Below are 25,190 nucleotides of genomic sequence, written 5' to 3'. Positions count from 1 at the left end.
ACTTTTGAAGTGATAAATTGGCCTCTCAGAGTTGGTAAGACAACTCCCACCTGTTCATGCTCTCTGTATGTGTGTGTGTATATATATCTCCTAAATATATGTTCCATTCTATGCATCCGAAGAAGTGGGCTGTAGCCCACGAAAGTTTATGCTCTAATAAATTTGTTAGTCTCTAAGGTGCCACAAGTACTCCTGTTCTTTTTGCGGATACAGACTAACACGGCTGCTACTCTGAAACCTTAATAAATATGTACTTACAGAACGAACACTTGCTTGGTGCATCTCTCTAAAGATGAAATTCACTTGTTCCAGCTTTATGCAGGCAATCAGTCTATATTCAAGTGAACTGCGGAAGTAAGGAGGGTGAAATTCGCCTCAATCCATGTGGTAGTAGGATCCTGTATGACTCTGATCCCAGCCTGAAACTTCTTTAAAGTACACTCTGTAGTGATCTATGCTTCCGTAAAGAGAAAGGCCTATGTAATCATTAGATGACAAAAGTAATCCAAGCTAATTCAAAGCCTTTAGAATAACATACATGTTATTCTTTAAATACAACTAGTAAAACCATTGCTACATTTAGCTCAGTCATAAGAAGCTTGGTGCTTTTTTCAGGAGTAGATGTTGACTTTGAGTGACAGAAATTGGATTTCAACTTGTATTTGAAAGATGTCAAATTAAAGGTTGTATATTTATCAATGAGACTGTACAGCAAGGTAACATGGGCCATCCGATTATTCCATGCAGGATAAAAAAAGGAAATCATGATGTACATATTTTATAAAAAGAAACTAGGTGGGGGCCTTTCAGATTTCAAAACTGGATGATCTTCCTGAAATTAAAAAAAAAAAGTACTAAATGTCATGATCAATAATGTTTAACTCTCACACTTGAGATATCGTCTGATTTGCAATACAATGAAAAACTAAAAAGCAGATTTTCACCACCTTATACGGCACAAGCTAGGAATTTTATCCTACATATATTTAATATCTGATATAAAAAATACTTCAGTTGCAGCAAACTTCAACATATGTATTTACAAAACTTCAGAACAAAAGCAGCATTAATAAACACAGAAGTAGCAGATTGACATAGTGCTTTATTTAAGCTGTCTGTACGAAGGAAAATAATGTGCATCCCTATCATATACGTGTAAAAATACTAAGGATGTACAGTGTACAAAAACAGTTTCTTGTAGTTATTTCACATCCTTGTGGGTCATATACTTAAGGAAATAAACAGTTTAAGTATGACCAACAGTAATACGGTTTCTTGGGTTCATAGTTGTCTGCTTAATATCCTTAACCACATGACTAGATCTTGCATGTATCTAATGAAAGAACTAGCAAGATCAAGAAATGTCAAACTCTAAAGCTACAGGGAGGTAATTCAATTACCAATTTAGAGGTTTTTTTATTTAAATAAATACTTTACATTTCATGCTTGCCTGTAATGCACTACCAGGAGCAAGATAAGGAAATTCTACTGTAGACAGTACAAACAGTAGCAGCAAAGTGTGTACATTGAGGTGTAACATATAGACCCTGCAGTTAGTAAGGAAGGACCTTACTTTTGTACTCTAGGAGAAGCACATGGCCCCTGCAAGAACAGTCAGCTTTAAGAAGCCACAAATAAAGATGACGTGACATGTCAAAAGAAAAATATAAAACAATACTGGAATAAATGTTCCTTTAGCAACAGGAATGTATTGGATTAGTGTGGAAAGCAAAGCTGTGTGCAAAACTGCCAAAATCCAAACAGAAATGACACATTTCCTCAAAGATGGCTGCAGTATAAGAGGGCATACTACATGTCATGGAAGTCAGTACAAGCTGGAGTCAAAGTCTGAAACGTACTATGAGTGGAAGGCTCAAGGTACCAGCTACCAACTGCTGTCCAAGTCCAAACTACAGCTGAGGACAAGCAGAAGAGAGAGATGCTTCAGCCATCTCTCTCAGCACAGCTTTGAGATTTCTCTTTTGTCTATTTCGAACCCTGGTAGCAGAAGTCAGGAATTCCCAAACTCCAGGCAGCATTCAGTTAATATTAACTCTGTCTGTAATAAACTTGATAAAAGGTAATTGTTGAGACAGGTTATGCAATTCAGAGTGAAGTCTTAAAATTTTCAAATAATTCACTAATTGATATTTACTGCAAACTACATTCCAACTACATAAGCAATAATGATCTAGCCACAGGGCCTGTCCTACACATGAGGAACCATCAGCCCGAAGCACAACCCTGGCGTCTCATTAACTTCAAGAAATGCACAAGGTATTTATTGCTAACACAAACTGAAAATTAGAGAGGAAAATGGAGGCATATACTGGAGATCTTTAATCAACACAGTTTGCATCTATGAGGCATTTCTAGAGAACTATTCAATGCTCTATTTACTAATTAGTTCATTTAAATCATCACTATTTCAGTGTAGACATTTTTAGAAAAAGGTGCAGAATAGACCTATGATGTATTTAATGTGCACCTTTCCCTCTGAAGTGCCATTCTCTAAAGATGAGTAGTGTTACAAGGTGATAGGATGAGATCATATGTGGTTAGCGCATACACAAAGATACACCTCTTATCTGTTGATTATTAAAGATAAAACTTTGCTTAGGTAGAAACATGAAAAATTATCTGAATGAGTCTGTCTTAGCTGCCTTGCTAAAATGCCCATCTACCCCTTGACCACCTCAGCACATCCACTGCCAGCAGTGATCTTCATGCTAAGATATCTAAACTTTAAACAGCAAGAGGATAAGGCATCTGCATATGAACATTTCTTCTTTCAAAAGTCATTTACCAAGTGATACAATGCTATCAATAATACTCTGTAATATCACATTCTACATGGGAGCTAACAAGGTACTTCAATAATAATCCCAGGGTTTTCTGATGTCATTAGCAAGGGCACATACTCACCCTTACTGCACTTCCTGGCAACTCTGGAATATCCCAACTCCTAGCACCAAAAGGTTTATTATTAAAATGATCTTTAATGAACGAAGCTAAGGTTTGTGCACACATCCTGCTAAATACAGATCTTCAGAAATGAAAAGACAACATTTTCCTTTCAGTGTGGTGTTTATCATGATGGTTTTAAATTCAGTCAGTTAGTCATCATTGTCATACTTCACATGCTGGGTTTCATTACCTACTTGGTTCAGGGCAAATGTTCCCATCAATCTACTGTTTGCAGAATTATAATAAAGTGCTTTTCTTGCAATCATTGTGGTCTCAATTGTTTGAATGTATTTTCTCCATATAAAACCAAAAATTTCTATTGTGCTGCCAGGCTTTTATACTACTTTAGTGGAGCACAGACATAGCATTTTTGACCTCTTGGCACATGGAGTTGGAATGTCCTCATCTACAGCACCAAAGAATTATATGACAGTATTTCATCCACAAAAGTCCAATTCTAAGTAATATGTACAATTTCAGAGCCTTGTTAAAATTTCCACATGGGAGAAAAAGTGCGTTATTCTCTTCAGCTTGTACAGTCCTTCCATATATTACAAAATAAACTGCCGTAAGCCTGTTCTAAGATGTAGCAGCATTTGCAAACATGACACATACAATCCTTATCACTAAAAATAAATACTACCGTGGTATAACAAAAAATATATATATATATTCAGAGTTAAACACCTGGAGAAAAGCTAATTCACAAACTCAAAATAAAAACAAATATGGCAAACACCTGTTTACCTTGGTGCACAAATTTTGGTGAAAAGCAATACCATTATGCCTGTCTACATTCTTCAGCCATCCGAGGTGATGTATATCAAGAAAGACAGAGAAAAGCATGAGAAAGATGTTATCTGGTGCAAATTATAAGACCTTTAAACAACTTCAAATGCTGCTTTTATGCCTTCGTTTCTTGCACGTAGAATGTTCAATTCTCCATGATTGCACGTGAATCTGGAAGTCTAAGTAGCAGGCTGGGTGAGCCCAGCCCTTCTGCTTCTTCTGTAGCATCCAACAGTAATTAAAAAATAATATATATATATATATATATATATATTTATATATATATGGACAGTTACAAGTTCTTCTCTCAAATGTTTCCCAAACGCATTCCAGCCAGATGTTAATGACATAGACCTGCTTCAAGTAATGATATGCCTAACAAAACCTTGCATATTTACATCACCACCCCCCATCTTTCCTTGTTCTGACCAGCACAAACAGATGCAAGAAAACATAAACTCATCTTTTTAGACTAATTACAATTCTGATTTGTCTTCTAGAAGAAATGAGAAAATGCATCGGCAACCAACGTTTCTTTTAGTCCCCACTGTATACAAAGGAGGATTTAAGTCGTCTGACTTCAAAAGATTTCAAAATTACTTCTTGAGGTTGCTATTATACTGAGACAGTGGGAGCAGCAACAGGAGGAGACCTCAGACTGATACAAAATTTCATGCAAAAAAACAAAAAGGCCTGTTGGAGAAGGAGGGAACTTTTCAATTTTGAATGACCTCTGAAAGTGCCCCTGCAATCTTCATGGCTAGTACTGGTGGTGATGTTCAGGAATCGTTTTCAGTGATAAACCTAAGATGACAGTGAAGCAGAACAACAACAACAACAAAAAACAAAAAAGTTATTCTCGTCCGCTTGCAGAGTAGGAAAACTGAGGGAAATGTGGTCGCCTCTCGTTGTCCATGCAGTCCATACCATCCTCATCATCTGTGGGAGGGGAAAAGCGTAATGTTTTAATTTATTTACCACAAAATTATTTTATTTTCTAATTGTCTGTTAAATAACATTATTTCAGTGACTGTTGTGTAAAACCAGATAAAAATCATACTGTTTACATAGGCTTGTGCAAACACAGTAGAAATGACAGTGGTTTTGAGAGGGACTTTTCTTATGTAAGTATATATTTATAGTTTATTTCTTTTATATATGTTCAGAAAATTCCAACCACCTTTGCAACTGTCTACAACAGTCAACATATGCCAGTTACAGACCAGTCAATATGGGCGATGGAAAGATGGGGAAGAAAACTCTCTGCTGTATTAAGGAGCAAACTATTCCTCAAATTGATCAGGGAACTATATTTTTACAGTGATCAAATTTAAAGTTTCTTCTATTTTGAAAGATTTGCTATAGTTAAAATGGAGACTGCTGCTAGAACATGTAATAATCTCAAAATGGAAAAAATGTTTAAAAGAGTGACCACTGCATATAAGTTTCACATAGTATTTTTTTTTTTTAAATTGGATATATCTTTAGAGACTCCAATTGAAATTATTCTCTTCAATGACATACTTAGGCAAAGAATCTAGAATTAATGCAACTTTGAATAATCAAGTACTCAAAAGTGAATAAATGTGGAGGTAACAATGAATACTTAATTCTGCCCCATTGTGCTTATGCTTTCAAATATACTATCCTTTTATATTTAAGTTTCAACTAGCACATTATATACTTTTTTAATATCACCATACTTAACATAAGTTACAGGATGTATTTAAAATAATCAGTCTGATTTTTAAATTTCAATGAGATCTACAAAATAGGTCAAGTGTGAAGAAAACTGGTTCTTCAACTAACAGTTGTACAGTAACTCCTCGCTTACCGTTGTAGTTATGTTCCTGAAAAATTCTACTTTAAGCGAACCCAATTTCCCCATAAGAATTAATGTAAATGGGGGTGGGGAAGGTTAGGTTCCAGGGAAATCTTTTTTGCCAGACAAAAGACTGTATTTTATATGTTTCAGAGTAGCAGCCGTGTTAGTCTGTATCCGCAAAAAGAACAGGAGTACTTGTGGCCCCTTAGAAACTAACAAATTTATTTGAGCATAAGCTTTCATGGGCTACAGCCCACTTCATCAGATGCATAGACTGGAACAAGAAAGCTTATGCTCAAATAAATTTGTTAGTCTCTAAGGTGCCACAAGTACTCCTGTTCTTTTTTTTTTATTTTATATATATATATCTATCTATCTATATATATATATATCCATATATATATCTATATCTATATCTATACACACATATACAGTACAAGTTTTAAACAAACAATACTGTACACAGCAATGATGACTGTGAAGCTTGGTTGAGGTGGTGAAGTCAGAGGGTGGAAGAGGATGGGATATTTCCCAGGGAATGCCTTACTGCTAAATGATGAACTAGCACTCAGCTGAGCCCTCAAGGGTTAACATGCTGTTAATGTAGCCTCACACTCTACAAGGCAGCAGCAATGGAGGGAGGGGAGACAGTATGGCAGAGAGAGTCAGAGACACACACCCTGTGTGAGAGAGAGAGATGTGCATTGCCCCTTTAAGTATGCTGACTCCACTCTACGTACTTTGCCTTTTTAAGCAGATCAGCAAGCTGAGACAGCAGCTGCTTCCAGCAAGCTCCCTCCATCCTGAGCCCTGTCGTGTCCGCCATCCACCCTCCCCACCCCAGTTCTGTGGAGATAAGGTACAGGAGCGGGGGGAGGGAATAGGGGGACACCCTGACATTAGCAAGCAGGTGGCTGCACACGGCAGTGGGGGGAGGAACAGCTGAACTGCCGGCAATTGATAGCGTGGTAGGCAGCTGCCACACAGGGAACTTAGGGGAACGGGGAGCTACTAGCGGGGCTGCAGGCCCACCCTGGTTCCAAGCCCCCACCAGCTAGCTCCCAGGGCTGCTCTTTCTGCAAGCAGTGGACAAAGCAGGCGGCTCCCAAACAACATTATAAGAGAGCATTGCGCAACTTTAAATAAGCATGTTCCCTAATTGATCAGCTATGCAACGACGACGTTAACTAGGACAACTTTAATTGAGGAGTGACTATTCTTAAAGTACAGGCTCAGATTCTTTAGTTCAGGGCAGTCACTTCATGCCATACCAAGATGTAATCTATCTCTAAAGTAGATTTAACCAGCCAGGGGAGGATCACTCATAAGGACGGCCACAACTAGGTCAGACTACAGGTCCATCTAGACCAGTATCCTGTCTTCCGACAGTGGCCAATGCCAGGTGCCCTACTGGGAACAGAACAGGTAATCATCAAATGATCCATCCCGTCGCCCATTCCCAGCTTCTGGCAAACAGAGACTAGGGATATCATCCTTGTCCATCTTGGCTAATAGCCATTGATGGACCTATCCTTCATGAACTTATCTAGTTCCTTTTTGAACCCTGTTAGTTTCTTGGCCTTCACAACATCCTCCGGCAAGAAGTTCCACAGGTTGACTGTGAGGAAAAAATACTTCCTTTTGTTTGTTTTAAACCTGCTACCTATTAATTTCATTTGGTGACCCCTCATAACACAAGAACTAGGAGTAAATAACACTTCCTTATTTACTTTTTCCACACCAGTCATGTTTTTTTAGCCCTCTATCATATCCCTCCTTAGTCGTCTCTTTTCCAAGCTGAAAAGTCCCAATCTCCTCATATGGCAGCCGTTCCATACCCCTAATCTTTTTCTGAACCTTTTCTAATTCCAATACATCTTTTTTGAGATGAGGTGACTACATCTGCATGTAGTATTCAAGATGTGGGCGTACCACGGATTTATATAGAGGCAATATGATATTTTCTGTCTTATTATCTATCCCTTGCCTAACGATTCCCAACATTCTTTTTGCTTTTTTGACTGCTGCTGCACATTGACTGGATGTTTTCAGAGAACTACCCACAATGACTCCAAGATCTCTTTCTTGAGTGGGAACAGCTAATTTAGACCCTATCATTTTATATGTATAGTTGGGATTATGTTTTCCAATGTGCATTACTTTGCATTTATCAACATTGAATTTCACCTGCCATTTTGTTGCCCAGTCACCCAGTTTTGAGAGATCCTTTTGTAGCTCTTTGCAGTCTGCCTGAGACTTAACTATCTTGAGCAATTTTGTATCATCTACAAATTTTGCCACCTCACTGTTTACCCCTTTTTCCAGATCATTTATGAATATATTGAATAGGACTGGGCCCAGTACAGACCCCTGGGAGACACCACGATTTACCTCTCTCCATTCTGAAAACTGACCACCTATTCCCTACTCTTTGTTTCCTATTTTTTAACTTGTTATCAATCCATGAGACAACCTTCCCTGTTATCCCAGGAAACTTGCTTAAGAGCCTTTGGTGAGGGACCTTGTAAAAGGCTTTCTGAAAATCTAAGTACACTATATCCACTGGATCCCCCTTGTCCACATGCTTGTTGCTCCCCTCAAAGAATTCTAGTAAATTGTGAGGCATGATTTCCCTTTACAAAAAACATGTTGACTCTTCCCCAACAAATTATGTTCATCTATGTGTCTGACAATAATGTTCTTTACTATAGTTTCAATCAGTTTGCCCAGTACTGAAGTCAGGCTTACCAGCCTGTAATTGCCGGGATCACCTCTGAAGCCCTTTTTAAAAATTGGCATCACATTAGCTATTCTCCAGTCATTTGGTACAGAAGCTGATTTAAATGATAGGTTACAGACTACAGTTAGTAGTTCTGAAGAAACTCAGTTGTGAAATTGCAGAACTCTTGGGTGACTACCATCTGGTCTTGGTGACTTATTACTATTTAGTTTATCAATTTGTTCCAAAACTTCCTCTACTGACACCTCAATGTGGGACAGTTCCTCAGATGTGTCACCTAAAAAGAATGGCTCAAGTTTGGGAATCTCACTCAGATCCTCAGCTGTGATGACCGCTGCAAAGAATTCATTTAGTTTCTCCGCAATGGCCTTCTTGTGCGCCGCCTAGTGCTCCTAGTGCCTAGTGCCCAGCAGGGTAGAGAAGCTGTGGCCCCGCGCCTGCTGGCGACAGAGAGCTCCAGGGCTGCAGGCTCCTCCCCGCCCATGGTTCCACCCCTTTCTGCTCCTTCCCTGGGGTGCCACTCAGGGTCCCCCCCATTCCACACACACACACACCCCCCCCCCCCACTGCAGCTCCTCAACCCGTTTGCTACCCTACCCCCCACTGTGGCCCCAAGACCGGAGATGCCCTGTCCCCCCGTCACAGCCTGAGGCCACAGTGGGGAGTGAGTGCCCCCCAACCTCCCAAGCTGTGAGGCTGCCTCCCGGGGCCGCTGTGTGGGGGGGTCCCAGTGCTCGGGCTTCCCCCACCACCTCCTGCGCTTCTGCCAGGGATGGGTTGGAGCGCTGGGGGCTTCCCTGGCCCCCTCCCCACCTTCTGCTGAGGACACCGCCAGGGAGGCGTGGGGGGCCCCCCAGTTGACCACTGCCCCTGGGCGCTTCGGCGGTGCTCTGGCCGCTTTTTTTTGTTTGTTTGTTTTGTTGTTTTTGGCACTTCGGCAGCTTTTTTCCTTTTTTTTTTGGTGCTCCATCCCGCCCTCCCCCCGCCCCCTTTTTTTTTTTTTGGCAGCCGGAGCCACCTTATGACCTCGTTACATCTGAATTCGCATTATCGTGAGGAGCGTTATACCGGGGTTTCCCTGTAGTGTTTCCTAATATCCAACCTAGACCTCCCCCACTGAAACTTGAAACCACTGTTCCTTGTTCTTCTCATGGCCCAGAACTAATGTAGGCATGCTTACATCATACCCTCCAGCTCTGTTGCCAATATAGCAGAGAAAAGGAAGTGAGACCATACAAAAGGGTGGCTGGCTCAGGCACTTGAGTTACATGCTGAACCTGAGCTGCTACCGCAATTCAGCAAAAATGCTAGCAGTCTCCAGGCTCCTCTAACATCGTGCAGGAGAGCTGGCAAAGTACCAGTACGTTTTTAGTCACCTAACCACACTCCTGACCTGTGCTCTGTGCAGCTGAATTTCAATTTTTTTTTAAATTAAAAAAATTCAATTGTTTTCATCCGAGTGAAAGCTAAAGCAGTTTAAAATGCAGGGCTCTCTCAAACTATGTACAGTCTTAAAACTGGGATAATCTTAAACTTGGGACTATCTCAAACTCTAGGCCATTTAACTTAAAATATTCATGAAATTGATGATCAGCCCTGAATTAGATTCAAAGCTGAAGCACTTCATAATGCCTAAACTTTCTTTAGCAGGCCTGCTTTACCCTGACAAAAAATAGTCTATTTTTCTTGAAGCGTAAAGTTTATAGCTTCAAAATACTCAACCCATTTTCTCTAAATTGAGCTAAACAAAATCTGATTCATTTTTTAAAGTTATGCATATACAAAAATTCTCATTCAAATGCATGGAGAAGCTGGGGATTATTTTATTTAAAAAAATATGCAGAACTCAAAAACAGCTAAACTGGCTCTGTTCAAATTTACTTCTAAAAAAAAAACCCCACTTCTAGACTGGCGCACCACACCCAGAAAATCTGAGTAAAAAAAGGAATATGTTTGAGAAAGTTATAAGCCACCAAAAAAAGGGGGCAAACTAAATGAACTCAACCTTAAGTATAGTGTGTGCTGCCTTCATATGCTATAATTATATACATACTTTTTTGTTATGCAAAAGGTAATAAAAAACAATACACCGCTACCTCGATATAACACAACCCGATATAACACAAATTCGGATATAGCGTTGTAAAGCAGTGTTCGGGGGGGGCGGGGCTATGCACTCCGGTGGATCAAAGCAAGTTCAATATAACGCGGTAAGATTGTTTGGCTCCCGAGGACAGCATTATATCGAGGTAGAGGTGTACCTTTTTAGAGAGAAAATCTATCTAAAATATTGACTACTGGAGTTTGGAATATTGTTTCCCATGTGATAACTTTTTTTTTTATTAAATACAATTTAGAATGATCAGATATTGATTTATAGATGTGTAGATAAACAAGGTAAATGCAATGTGTATGAAGAGTGAAACTCGCCCAACTGCAGAGGGTCTGCACAAGGTGCAATGCACTTAAATTAAATTAATAACGGCATTAAGGGTTCTTGTGTGTGGAGCCTGGCATGAGGCCTCTGCACTGGAGTGAATTTAATCTAAAACAAAAAAAATCAGGCTGTCTAGACAGGAGATATCTGTTCTCTGTGGCAACGTGTGTTCTTTTCTGCCCTTGTTACAGAAAGGTATTTAAGTATGTGCCTACCATCTTTAAGCATGTGAATTGTCTCATTGGAGTCAATGGGAGTATACATATATATGCTTGAAATCTAGCATGTGCTTAAGTACTTTGATGAATTGGGGCCTTTATTAGCAAACAAATAAGATGCTTAGAAATTGTCATTTGCCTCATTAAATAATTTATGGAATTGTGAGGTTGTTCAGAAATCTCATGGGCTAAAAATATGTAACCTTACTACGCTTACTGTAAGGAGTCTTGTGCCATACAGAACTACTCTTAGGCCTGGGCTACACTAGCGTGGGGGTTCGAACTGAGATACGCAACTTCAGCTATGCTATTCGCGTAACTGAAGTCGAAGTATCTTAGTTCGACTTACCTGGCCGTCCTCACGGCGGCGAGTCGACTGCCGTGGCTCCCCTGTCAACTCTGCTTACTCCTCCTGCTGAGGTGGAGTATGGGCGTCAATTCGCGGATCCATTTATCGTGTCCAGACGAGACGCGATAAATCGATCCCCGATACATCGAACACTACCCGCCGATCCAGCGGGTAGTATAGACGTACCCTGAGATGGATCCACATTAAGTTCCACTAAAAGGGGTGAGAACACTCTCCCCATTAGAACGAGTAACCTATTTCATATCAGTCTTTATAGTATATGTACACACTGATAATCTATCTTCTCAACTGTAGTTATACAGCGCTTTTCAGGCTTACTTACATTTTTCAGGTGGAGTTATTGTAATCGTCTGAGCTGTAAATTCTTCATCAAAATATCTGGTGTCTGTCTCAGATGTCACTTGAGGTTTAAAAGGAGGTACGAGCTGATGGGAACAAATAAACAAGAAGAGTAATGTTAATATACCTGAATTCAACCAATTATTGTAAGGAGTAGACATGCCTGCCTTGAGTTCAGCCTGGAGTGCAGGGGACTGGACTAGATGACCTATTGAGGTCTCTTCCAGTCCTACATTTCTCTGATTCTATAAAGATCTCATGTAGCTCAGTGGTTAGACCAAAAGCCTTGTAATAGGAGGATCATGGATTGAATGATGGTTGAGTCCCTGACAGCTAATATGACAGGCAAATCATTAAGACTTTTGTGTGTCAGAGATGCTAGTTTAGAAACTAGGTAAGATCAGGAGCACAAAAACAAAATGACTTGACTTAGATAAATTGCACTATAGAAAGATAATTAACTAGAAACTCTGAATAGGGTGTTTAGGGGAGATAAAAATTAATGATATATATTTTTTAATTTAAGGTTGACTTTTTAAATTTAAATACAGTTTTATTTTTAAATTATAACAGCCTATGTTAATGCCTAAACTTACTATTATATACTAAAATCATTTAAATTAATTCTAAAAAAAATTAAGCAGCACATTTGTTGCCAAGTTTTAAAGAAAGTCAAACCACTGAACTGATGAAAGTTACTACTAAGCACTTGGCACCAGAATTTGCTGAAGTGCCAAACCAGCTTTTGACAGTAGTATCCTCTTTTGCAGATGTAAAGAGAATATTTTCTTCATTTTAGTTTATTTACCTAGTTCAGTCCAACACTAATTCATTCAAAGTTTAGCAACTGACAGGGAGCTGAAAAGGCAGGAAAGCTTGTTTTCCTTTTCTAATCTCTGAATAAAAACTAGGTGTGAGAGAACGAGATCTACTAAAATCTTAAAAGACATGGTAAACAAAAACAATCCATACAGTTCACTAACTACAGATAATACTTCCTTTGTTTAATAAATCCGTTAGTTTTAAATGCAAAGCATGTTTTGATAATTTTTTTATAAACTTATCCATCTAGCACTGAAAGGTAGTTTTATGTATCTGATAAAAAATGTGTCTTAGGCATTTTAATTACTATCCAAATAGAGCTTGACACAAATCACAAGTAATCATCTAGTAAATAAGAAATGCATTATTCAGCATTTTCTAAAGTACATATAAACATTAAGAATCTGAATAAATATAAATTAAGCTATATAACTGCTTAAATAAATGTGTACAGATATAGTGTATCCTCCTAATTAGCAAAAAAAAGACATTCCAGACTTAGTGTAAAGACTAGATTTAGTTGCAAATGAACATGTTTTAATGATTACCAATAAATGAGAATCAACCTTTTTTCTATAGGAAAATAACTAAAAAGCAGAAATGCAAAACATGATTAAAATCAGTCGTTAAAATCAAGCTTTCCTGCTTGCTGATTTAAATCATTTTAATTTAAATTAATTCACCCTGATGAGATTCTCATTATTCACTGAAAGACCAACATTAGAGCACTCATCTTACAAAGGCTTACATGTGTCCTTACCTTATACTCCGAGTAGTTGCAATCAAGTCAATAGGACTACTCAAAGTATGTAAAGGTAAGCTTGTGTGCAAGTCTTTGCAGGACAGGGCTCGTGTTTGTCACGAACTGTTTCTAAAAAATAAACAATATGCACACATACATTTTAAATGTCAAAAAGGTCAATTCATGTTTAGGTCAGCCTCATGAACAAAACATTTCTGGATTTTTTCGCACTATCTTCACAGTATTTTTTAAGTGCAAAGAAGAACTGTCATGGTTAAAAAACTGCTCCAGTTCACTGGTTTGTTAGTGCTTGTGGACTACACACTGCCGTGAAATTGGCCTGATCAATGGATGACAGAAGACATCAGCGGTCCATCAGGAATTTCAACAGAAGATAGGTCGGGGCAACACAAATGTGTAAGCTTCAGGAGGATCATCACCTTGGGGTGAAAAGTGCAAGAGTAGGATTTTCACATAGAAAAAAAGGGTGCAAAGTTTTCACTATATCTTTAACCAAAACTTGGAGAAGCAAAATTGTAAACACACTCCCAGCTCTAAGCTTGACTAAATGCTGAATAACAGCAACACCAGCAAATTTGTGTGAGAATTTCACAACACTGCTTGCCTTCAGTCAAGAAGATAATCCATTTCTAAGTGTTCATGATGCTTGCACATGTTTGGTCTATCACATATTAGAAAGTTGACCATGATAATAGCCTTAGTTCCTTCAAATGAATTTAAGAGTCTCCATTTCCACCCCACCCTTTACTACTGATATGCACACTCTTTACCAGAGGATGCTGATTTCAGAGCCATTTAATTTTTTGAGCCTATTCTAAGCCAATTTCATCCACCCAATAAGTGCTTCAGAACAACATGTATATTGTACTTGCATACCACATTAGATGCATCAAGTCCCCTTAACATGTCCCGTGCCAGACAATATTAAACCTTGGGTCACCTACTTCCCAGTTTTGAACATATATTTTTGCTGTAGCTGCACTATGCTTAACAAGATGATTTTACAATCACACAACTAAGTGAACATCACTAGTGTGACTGGAATCTCTTTACAAACTTCAGAAGCTGCTCATTGCTTACATGACAGTGTGATGGTTTAAAGCAAAGGATTTTTGCACCTCTCTCAAGTGGTTAAAGATGATCTGAAATGCATTTCTTTTCTCTTTTTAAAGAGATACAAAAAACTGATTTCCCCAATCTTTAGCAGATTAGATAAACAAGTCTAGGCATAAATTGGTTTTAAGATGTATTTTTAAATGGGTTCTTCCTCCATTTATCTGCAAAGTCTTACATTCAGGTTCCAAGGTTTCAAAGTTTTCACTGCTACTATGGAAGGCAACTACCACGACATAAAGGCAGCAGCTCCCTGTCCTGCTTTTGGTATTAGTCTTACAATCCACTTTTGAAGGAGAAACAAAGTCAACATTTACAAATGGATGCCTCAACCTATATTGTGTTAATGATCTGGGATCTGTATGCCATCTTTTAAATGTATTCAATTTCTAAAAGGCATCTCTGTTCAACTTAAAATATACGATGTTCCAAATAATGTTATTTAATATAATCAGAGACATAGGATAGTATCTGCATATTCTCAACTCAAACTAAAATCTTAAGTTAGTTTCAGTGTCTTTCCTATATCAGAGGCCAAATCCTGGTCCCACTGAAGCCAATCGATTTACACTCGGAGGCCAGGATTTAGCTCTCTCACCTTGACTTTGAAACATTATCACCAAACAATTCACTTGCCAATTTACTCCACAATACAAAGAAAAAAACTACAATGTAACACTATAGCAAAAATATTGGCAAACTATTCTACACAGATCTCTAAGCAGTACAGATGTTGGAGGAAAAACTAAACCTTCACACCTTAATCAATGGAGACTATATAATCCTAGCATATCTATACTGTGTAACCAGAATGATAATGTAACTATGTTCTAAGTAACTAGCCATGTTGGGAACTGTTTTTGAAGAGCATGCTGTCCCGATTAGATCTCTAGCTGCCAACGCTTCACCTTTAGTTCTAAACACCTCTATACTCTTTTCTGGAAAGGAGGGAATTATCCCAGGTGAGTGTTCTAATCAGTGGGCTAAAAGTTATAAGGTGGGTACCACTACAAGTGGAATCTGAACTAATAAGTATCCTTTGAGCATACCTACTAAACCAGACCCCTAAGAGGCTGCAGGTGGTTGAACACCTATCTTCTTTCTCCTGGTTTGTGAATCGCTCTGGGGCTTAGGCAGGAGACAGGCATTCAGATGCCTAGAGTGAAGTAGCAGCACACATGCCCAGGAGCAGAAACAAAGGTGCCTACGGGGTATGGCACGTGTTTTGTGGATTGCAATGGAGCCAAAACTGGGATTTAGGTGCCTATGTCTGGGGTTTAGGCACTTAAGTACTTTAGTGGATCCCACCCTATGTGACAAACATTTTTTCACCTACATATACTACTTAAAATGGTGCTATGAAAATTATAATTTTACAAAAACGTGTGATTTTCATTTAACTTTATTTGATTGGAAAATATTATACCACAATAACAAAGGATTTTTAAATTAATACACTTAGTCATCTTATTATTACCTATTTAAAAGCTAAATACAGATCTAAACTTGGAGTCAGAAAGAGAATTTATCCCTCAAATATAAACTAATTTACATACAACTTAAAAGGAAGTTGTTCATTTTTTCAACCACAATATTCACATCCCTATATTTACAAAAACACACACATTTCCCAGAATTCTCCCCACCACCCCCCATTTAATTCTGCAACACAGCCAGTCTCAGACAGGCGGACAAACTAATATGGACTTGCTGATACAAAGAAGTTCCCAAGCAATGTGCCCACCTATAAAATGGTCATAAGATTCCAGAACAAGTTGTACCTGTAAAACATTCCAGTTTTTTGGTCTTTTCATGTTAAACTTTTCAACAATTCAGAGAGTAGGCCAACCATCATGGTTTGAAATCAAATGATCTGCTCCACCCGTAATTCAACAGCCATCACTATATTATCATTTTCCAAGAATCTGTTATGGTTTTCCACAAATTATATAAGCAACTTAGGTAGTACCAAATATACAGCACACTGTACCCTATTTTGCAATCCCAGTACTTATCTCCAGTAAAAGAGAGTGCTCAACTCATGGGAAAAAATCATTCAAGTTATGACCTTTATGAGGGGGATGTTATCCTGACCTCAGCTGGGGATGGCAGAGATGACAACATAGGAACATTTCTTATCTCTAAATACTGTAGCCATATAGTAATTGTTAGTGAGCAACAAAATAACAAAGAGGCAGGAAATGATCACAGAAAGTAATAAAAATAAAGACCAATACACAGCTCTTTAGTAAGATATATCAACCTACAGGTCCTTCTATAAAATTTGACTACATCAGCAAGTGACTGTGGGTCTGAACCAAAGCCCACTGAAGTCAGTAGCTCAAATAAAATATTCTCATTGACTTCAATGGGATCTGAATCAGGCCCCATCCAGACTTCATCTGTCCAAATGAGTGATGGTTCTTGAAATACTTTGAAAATGTGCTTGTTGGTTACAAAAGCAGAGTGTTGCATGAATCTTATGGAGCAGAAAGGTAAGAACAATAACAAACAGATGTCTTAAATACTTTTAAATATTATCAATTATAGAGATGTTTCACAATAGAAAGGGAGTGATGTCATCTAATCCCATCCAAAGGGGAGAAAAACACTATTTTACATTAAGTAGTTAGGTGTGTCTCAGTAACATCCAGTGACTCAGTCGATGAAACTATAAATTACGTCAATATTCCAGACAGTGGGGAAAATAAAACAAGAAAAACACACAAAACTCCAGGCTGCAACCAGAAGGGAAAAACTTGATATAAAATACTTTGTTGATGTTTTTGGATTCATTCTGATTACACAACCTTACACATTGCCTTTCGCGATCAAGATATTCCACAGCAATTTACAATGCAATAGGAGATGCTCGTAATGCAGAGACTGTGTAGAAAAACATGGCAGCCCCATCACCTTGTGTGTGTGTATAATATCTATATATTCACACACATCAATACAAAAAAGAGCTACCAAAAAGAGAAAATGGGACCTAAAATTGAGATATACAAATACATGTGACACACAGTGCACAGGAATGTCTCTCCATTCCTTTCATATTTTTTCCACTAGCAGTATCATTTATGTAATCAGGACTATAAGTATAAATACATTTATGCTTCAGTCATGATTGTATAAAATTATGCACCAGTCCTTTTGATCTATGCAGCCTATTCATGCACACACAACTGTGTCTCAATTCTTTTTTCAAAACACCAAATCAACTTCCTGATCTGCCATCCTATGCACACCTCATAAAAATCTTCCCTTGACTGTTGTAAATAAAATGTTGTGGCTATTTTCAAATCATATCACCCAATTTTAGAGGAAGAACCTCTACAAAAAATTTACCGGCTTCTGTAGAATTCTTGTCAAGAAATGAGGAACCGGCACGTGGAGCTTCGGCGCCACCTCCAGAAGAAAATGAGAGAAATGCAGTAAGAAATCCTTTCCTAACAACCCTTCCCATAATGCGGAAGCATAAAAAATGGTATAAATCATTTACATAAATGTAGACACAGAGGGATATTGTATTATGACTGCACATTTATGGGATTAGAGGCATACTCATTTGCTTGAAACCGACTTTGTAAGTGATGTCACCAGTGCTCAAACTGGACCAGGTCACACCACAGAGTCTTCTTACTTTTTTGAGGCTGCCATCTTATTTTTTCATTTAATCTACACTTTCATTTAAAAACAAAAAAGTAAGTCTCCAGTGCTTATAGATGCTAAGAAATCCTTAAACATATGAATCAAGCATAACTGCTGCAGAGATGTCTATCTGAGTTTGTAGAAAGCCTGAAACAACAAATCCAGGACATGTGAACTGCCCCATTCATCTCAAATGGGTTTTAGCTCAGAAGCTCAATCATGAGGACATAAATGTCCACACTGTTAACTATTACACTCCTGATTACAGCATTTAAGAAAGGACAATCATATTATGAAGATTTCCATAGTCTACTGTGAGTAACATTTCAATTTGGTGCCACAAATGGTGCTTGGGTGATCCCACCACAGCTTGCTCCACCCTTCTGACCTGTGAAACCAAAAGTTTGGAGGGAAGGAGCTGAGCACAACAAGGGACCCACGCCTACATCTGAACCAGCAGCTATGGTAGGAACTAACGAGCCAGGTGGCCTTGTCCAGTGGTTGCTGCTCCTCCCTCTGCTCCAGGCTCCCTCAGGCTCAGGCAGACAACACAGCACCAGTTACACTGAGATGACATGTTTCAGCCCTTTCTTCATAACCTAGGAAGACTGGAAATACTTTTTTTAAATTCAAGTTTAGAGTGTGACTTCACCACATGCCTCTGGCAACCAATGTCCAAGGCATGTGTCTACTGTGCCTATGCCTTAACGCAATCCCAGACCATGTGTTCCTTTACCCCACATAGAGGGAATCACACCTGGAGAGCCCAGGAGAACCTGCAAGATCAAATTTTGAACATCTGCACAATCCTTTGTGAATTACATCTCCTTTTGGCATTCAAAGTAGGTGAAACTTAGGACAGTACCACCCCTTTTTTCCCCTCTCAGCTCAAGATCTGAATGCTACCCATCATTCACGAACAATAAGGGCAAATACAGTATCTCACTGTGTGCAATTATATAAAGAGATTTTATACCAATCTGAGGCTTTTCATGCTTTCTAGATAATGTATTTCCACTGCACGAGTAGTTCAACATAGTAGAAAATATTCCATATAATCCAAAGGTTAATCAATCAAATGATAATCATTATGTCTTGGAAACTCCTAACCACCATTTTAGTTGCTTACAAATGGCTGAAAATATTACGGAGTAGCTGTACTGCACTAATGCTGAAACTACCGAACTAAAAAAACGAAGAAGCTGATTCTGACTTTGCCTCATTAAGGTTACATAAAAAGGAATTTACCCTCAAACTGGTATGAACTGAACATCACATTAAGACCCTGATCATGCACTTATGTATGTGTTTATATCTAAGCATAAGAGTAATTCCACTGAAACCAATGGGACTCTACAGATGCTTAAAGTTAAGCAAATACATATTGTTTGCAGGATCAGGGCCAAAACAATTTTCATTTCATACCAATGAAAAATATGATAATACAACACTAATGGTTAAATATATCATTTACCTGAGTAATTCCCAGTGAAGGGTGAATAGCCACACCTCTTAATTCTTTAACACTTCTCCTCAATGTATTATCCAACTGAAATAAATTATGGCCAAAATGTCAAACCTGGACAACTGAAATTTGGCTCCTAAATCCATATTCAGGCACCTAAATAAAAGTTTAGCCTGAATAGCCATGTATTTAGATGCCTACATGCAGATTTAGGAGTCAAACTTCAATAAACAGAGGGCAGCTCCTCAGCTGATATAAACTGTCTTCATTCCAATGGAGTGAAGACAATTTATACCAGCTCAATTTATACTCCAAATTTGAAAATGCTGACCAATATTCATAACATACTGTTTGGGGTTAAATCATGGATACATGTTTCTACAGCTATATCGACAACTACAAACACACACAGAGATTTTCATTATCTCTATCGTGGTTGTTCTGCAGACCTTCCAAGAGCATCATATAAATATAATAAGAAACTGAACAATGAAAAACAATATCCGTGTTCATTCATTACGGATGACCATTTATAACCTACTCATAATTACATTTCAGTATGACACTGGTTTTTCCCAATTCCTGACAACAAAATTACTGTACACTCTTGCTCTTTACACATTGATATGAATTACAACATGGGAAGTATAATTTTCACTTTGACCACAGTGTGTATGTTTTAAAAGTATACAATATAACACATAACTTTAAAACATACACACCATTACAGCTCACTAGAAATGTCATCATATGTTGTACCTTAAAAGCTACCATCTTGTTTACTAGACACAGAGTCTTAATACAAGTCAAAGAATGTGTCAATTTTAAGGTTCTTTCTAGTTATAAAAGTCAAGTCTTGGAATATTATTGTAATTTACATTTTAATGCCCAGAAATCACATGTTGGGCCATCCTATTAAATTTTACTGGAAATCTGTATCATTGATCCTTTAAAATGGCTACTTTGCAGCATTCAACAGAATAAATCACATGCTAATAATAAATTTAGGTGTGATTTCAGGAGACTGATTTGTAAATTAGTTAAAGCAGACAGAGAAAATCCTAAATCAATTGTGTAAAGAAAATGGGGAGAGTATACCACTAGAAATACTAACATTCACTCTCATTCCATCACAAGTGTGCTCACCCATAACTTTTGAAAATATTTCTCACAACTCACATATGTAGTTGCCATTTACAAAACGGTTTGGACTAACTGATCAATGAAGATTCCAAATAGTTTAGGTATGTGATGTTCTCACACAGATTGGAACTCATTAGCCAAATCATTGTACATAGCAATACACCAATACATTTTAAAAGGGACACTGTCAAAGTTGGTAGTCCCAAAATCTGACCTACCTTTTTGATGTTTTTCCTTACATATGTCTGCAAAGACTGTGTAGTTCTCTTGTGTTCTTTCCAAAACAATATTTTCAATGCTCCTTTAAAAAGTTAAATAAATGCTAACAGCTCAATACCTATCTGAGCAAACTTTCAATAACAAAACAGTATATGAATGCAATGGAGGGAAAGTGTTTTGGTAAAGAACAAGATTTCACCTTAAAGTTTCCAATGGATTATCATAGTGATATTTTAACATTTTAAAAAATATATTGTCAGTGTGTCCTTTAAAATGTTGGTTTTCCTTTACTGACCATAAAGCTTTTGTTTTGTTTTTTAAACTGTTGATATAATGGGCAAAAAGCGATTGGAACCTCCATAACTAATTAAAACCAACATCCATAAGAATCCAGAATGCTTTTTGTGGTTTCTTTATGTCATGTAAATTCAGTCAACTGGCATTATTTTGCTAATAAGTAGGTTTTGTGCATATAATTTAAATACCATTGGAAATCCAATAAAAAGATCAGTCTGTTAACCATTTTACTACTTTGCACAGAAGCAACAAAAAAGAGAATTGAGAAGATCTATTTTGCAATGTTTATGATGATGTTGCAGGCAATTACACTGAAGTATGACTCTCAAACAGGAATTGCCTAAAGAGAGCTGTGGGAATTCTCCCACTCCAACCTCCCTTCCTTAAACCCTGATTCAGCGAAGCCTTTAAGTATGTATTAAGCAATAAGAGTTCAGCACATGCTTAAGTGCTCTCTTGAATCAGGGGCCCTGGAACAACATTTGACAATTTAAAAATTAAATTTTCTTCTAGCCTAAATAAAAGTATAAATACTCCAAAAAATGGTCCTAAAGGAGTCAGAGAAAATTCAACATTCAATTATATCTAAAAAGAAGACTAAGATAAGACTTTGTCAACCTATTCAGTTTCTCAGTCTCATACACAGTAAAAAAAAAAAAATGCAGTAATCAACTCTATCGGGATTGAGATGATCATAGGAAGTGCCTGGCAAGGTCATTCTCTTTCCTTTGCCTTCAAGATTTTTTTCTGCCCAAAAATAGATACATCGGAACAAAATGTATAACTATTATTCAATTTTCATTTCAGAACGAGGACTTTCTCTGCTCTTGCCTACTTTACAGCACATTATTATTATTCAGTTAATGTCAACAAACTGATCCAATTAGACAGCAGTATCAGACAGCCAATCATTCATTTGCATCTGTTGGTCAGCCAGAGCTACTAACTGTAGCAAACAAGGTAGCGTCCTATTGTCATGAAACATTTATAAACTTTAGGTTAAATAATCCTGTTTCTAGTAACAACAGATTGAAGTTGGGTGAACAAAAAGAGATGCACATTTTCCTAATGAAAATGGCAAGTTAGTTGCACGAGAATGTAGTGCACACATATACAAAAGCACATGCTTTTTTTTTTCCCACTTGCCCAAAAATGAGGAAGCGGTCATACATTTAGGATAAGTCCTTCCAGTACAACCAGTAAGAGAGTGCTGCAGTAAAACAAACACATTTTATATGCTTAGGATTCTGTTTTTCCCCTGGCATCATCGTGCCTAACACATCCATCACATGCAGGTATTGTAACTAAGGGGATCCCTCTTTTAATTGTTCAGTTAAGCAATTTTCATTTCTCATATCAGCAAGTTTAATTTCTCAATGCAATCATGGAAATGGTAAACAATGATTAGGATCACTCCTATTTTAAGACCCTACTGAGGGCCCAATCCAACTCCCAGGGGCAGCGGCAGCTAGCACCCACCACAATGGAAATATTATGGGGTCTGAGCTACGTTTCCACCCTGGCCCCCGCAATTCATTCTTAAGCAAGTTGTTTCATGCACTCAGGCAGGGCGGGAGTGAGACTCAGAGGGGCTGGAGTGGCTGTAGCAGCATCCAAGATCAGGCCTGGGAGCCTCAGCTCCCCTCATTCCCCATGCAGGGCACCACCTCACACTCCCCTTATTACTCCTAACACCTCAATTCCCCCTGCAGGGTACCTACCCTGCTCCCCTTCCTGGCCTTAACACACATGACTTCCCTCACTCTACAAGCAGGGCATCCACCCTGACTTACATAGACACCTGACTTCTTCCCGCTCTCCCCGACTCTCCCCATTTCCCATGCCTAGTTTGGTGCTTCGTACATTTAGGTTTCACTATGCATTTCCACCCACCCAATCCCCATTCAAAGCAAGCTTCTGAAACAAAACACTTGTAGTGATTTCAATGGGTGCAGGATCAGATCCTGATTGAGATGCACAGTCTCGTTGACTTGCAAGGAACTGAAGCACATGCTTAAAGTTAAGTACATGCACAACTGCGTGTCTGGATCAGGGCCAGAGTACTCAGCGCCATGCAGAATCAAGTCCATTGTCCTTAAATTTGATTTTTCTTTTTTCTTGTTTAGTTGAGAAAGACCCTGGAAGTTAGTTTGGCAGCATTTTTCCCTTGTTTCCCACTCAGAACACCCCTGTATTTATACCTTTACATAGTTTGTAACACAAATACTTTTAACTTAAATGTTAAAAAAAACAATTCCTTTGAGGGTCCCCCATATTACAATTTCTCTGGCATATTTTTAACTATACTCTTGCAGGGGCAACCAAAATTTCCCTTAGAAGTGAAGGAGATTTTGTCTTAAATACCTGAGCACATTACATCACTTGATAAATTTATTTGTTCTAATTATCATTCTAAAGGTACTTGCAATATTATGGTTGACTGACAGTAACATCATGGTTAAGGTTCTGTCAGATAACATTTAGATTTAGATATTCTTGTGGCAGCAAATAACTTACAATCAGCTTTGCGGAAATATGAATTTGTAACATAAAAATGGTAAACAACAAACCAAAACTGCCAAGCCATCACAAAGTAGGGGGAAAAGAGCTCTATATTATAGTAACCCATGAAAAGAGACATAGCAAGATACAGTACAGTGTTAGTCTTAATATCACACAGGTTTCTTGTTCAGGTTTTCTTGTTTGCCAAAGAAATACCACACCAATCACAAATTAGAGTTTTCAAATCCTCACATACCAACAAGTGAAAAATATGTCTCAGCAGCACAATCGCCACCCTGCACTTAAGCAGTTTGTCTGAGTTGTCTGGCTGGCCGGGAGAAGAAGGCAATGCTTTCTGGCTTGGGGGAGGAGGGAAGACGTAAATCTGCTGGAAAGAGCAGTCAGCGTGGTAAATGACTCACCACATAGGAACGTGGGGTTTAAAAGGTCAGTTGGGCCTGGCCTCTCCCTCTTTACTCAGAATACGCCTCCTTGTGGCGGATGTTCAGTGCAGGTACTCCATAAATTAAGGCTCAAAAGAACAAAAAAATGGCTTAGAAAAGGAATTAAGGAGAGGTGCTTGGTAACTGAGCAAGCCGGGGGCAGTGGGGGCTCCTATGACTGGTACAGCATGGAGCCAACCCTCCCATCATTACAGTCCACCTTAACCCCCTCCTACAAGGGGGCGTGATCCGTAAGGTCCCGGCAAGGGAATTGCTGGAGGGATCTGGATAAATAGGGAGGAGCTGTGGAAGACCCCTCCCACCCCCGGAATTGGCTGGAATTGCTAAGGTCCCGGCAGTAAATCTGCTGGAGGGACATACATTTTGCACCTGCACTGTACACATTTTTATCCGCCGGGTTAGTCCCAGACATCTGTCAATAATAAAACTGCGGCCTGATTAAACCCATATCTAATGTCTCCTGCCATTCTTTCGGCATAGCCAGACAAACATGGCTTAATTTGAGCAAAAACAAATAGGAAAGACAATGTAACTTATAAAAGATATGACTTATTTGGCAGGTAGATCAGTTGGTAGGGATGCCAAATGATCCTGTCAGAATACCAGAGACCTATAACAATACATAAGTTACCTCAAATACTACAAAAATGTCTGAATCTACAGTCAGTTTATAAAACAGCTTAAATCAAACTCAGTTTCACTTCTAGAGGGAAAATAAACTAACCATCTTCTTTCTAGAAATCACCTGAGATGTCCAGAATCACAGTAACAGGCATAGAATTATACAAAGTGAGCCAAATTACCTCACTAGAGTAAACATGCACAATGTCATTGACATTAATGGGGTTGTACCACTTACATCATGAGTGATTTTGGCTCAGTATTTTAATATCACACTAGTTTTGTTAGATCCTCTTTTACAACCCATCTCAAAGAAAGGCTTCTGCTGGATACAAAGACATCAGAAAATGCCTACTTGCTGTGTATCCTTTTCAAGAAGGATTCAGTGTTTAAATGATGACAGTCTTTTTCAAATAAAAAACAGATACAATTTTTTAAAAAT

At 38.3% G+C, this 25,190-nt stretch overlaps 1 protein-coding gene across 7 annotated transcripts in view; it reads right to left on the bottom strand.

Annotated features, from left to right (window-relative positions):
* Positions 1-1,082: 1,082 nt before the first annotated feature.
* AKT3 (AKT serine/threonine kinase 3) overlaps positions 1,083-25,190 on the bottom strand; it is a 266,912-nt gene continuing 242,804 nt past the window's right edge. For all 7 annotated transcript variants that reach the window (XM_054023412.1, XM_054023411.1, XM_054023414.1 and 4 more), the window contains 2 exons: positions 11,669-11,771; positions 1,083-4,695 (listed from right to left, as the gene is read on the bottom strand). In XM_054023412.1, the coding sequence (XP_053879387.1) occupies positions 4,610-4,695; positions 11,669-11,771 (189 nt within the window). In that variant the 3' untranslated portion in view covers positions 1,083-4,609. The remainder of the gene's footprint in view (positions 4,696-11,668; positions 11,772-25,190) is intronic.

This window comes from Malaclemys terrapin, chromosome 3, assembly GCF_027887155.1.
Source record: "Malaclemys terrapin pileata isolate rMalTer1 chromosome 3, rMalTer1.hap1, whole genome shotgun sequence".
NCBI classification, from domain to species: Eukaryota; Metazoa; Chordata; order Testudines; family Emydidae; genus Malaclemys; species Malaclemys terrapin.
Note: the sequence above shows the minus strand (reverse complement) of the source record. Positions and strands in the feature narration are given on the sequence as shown.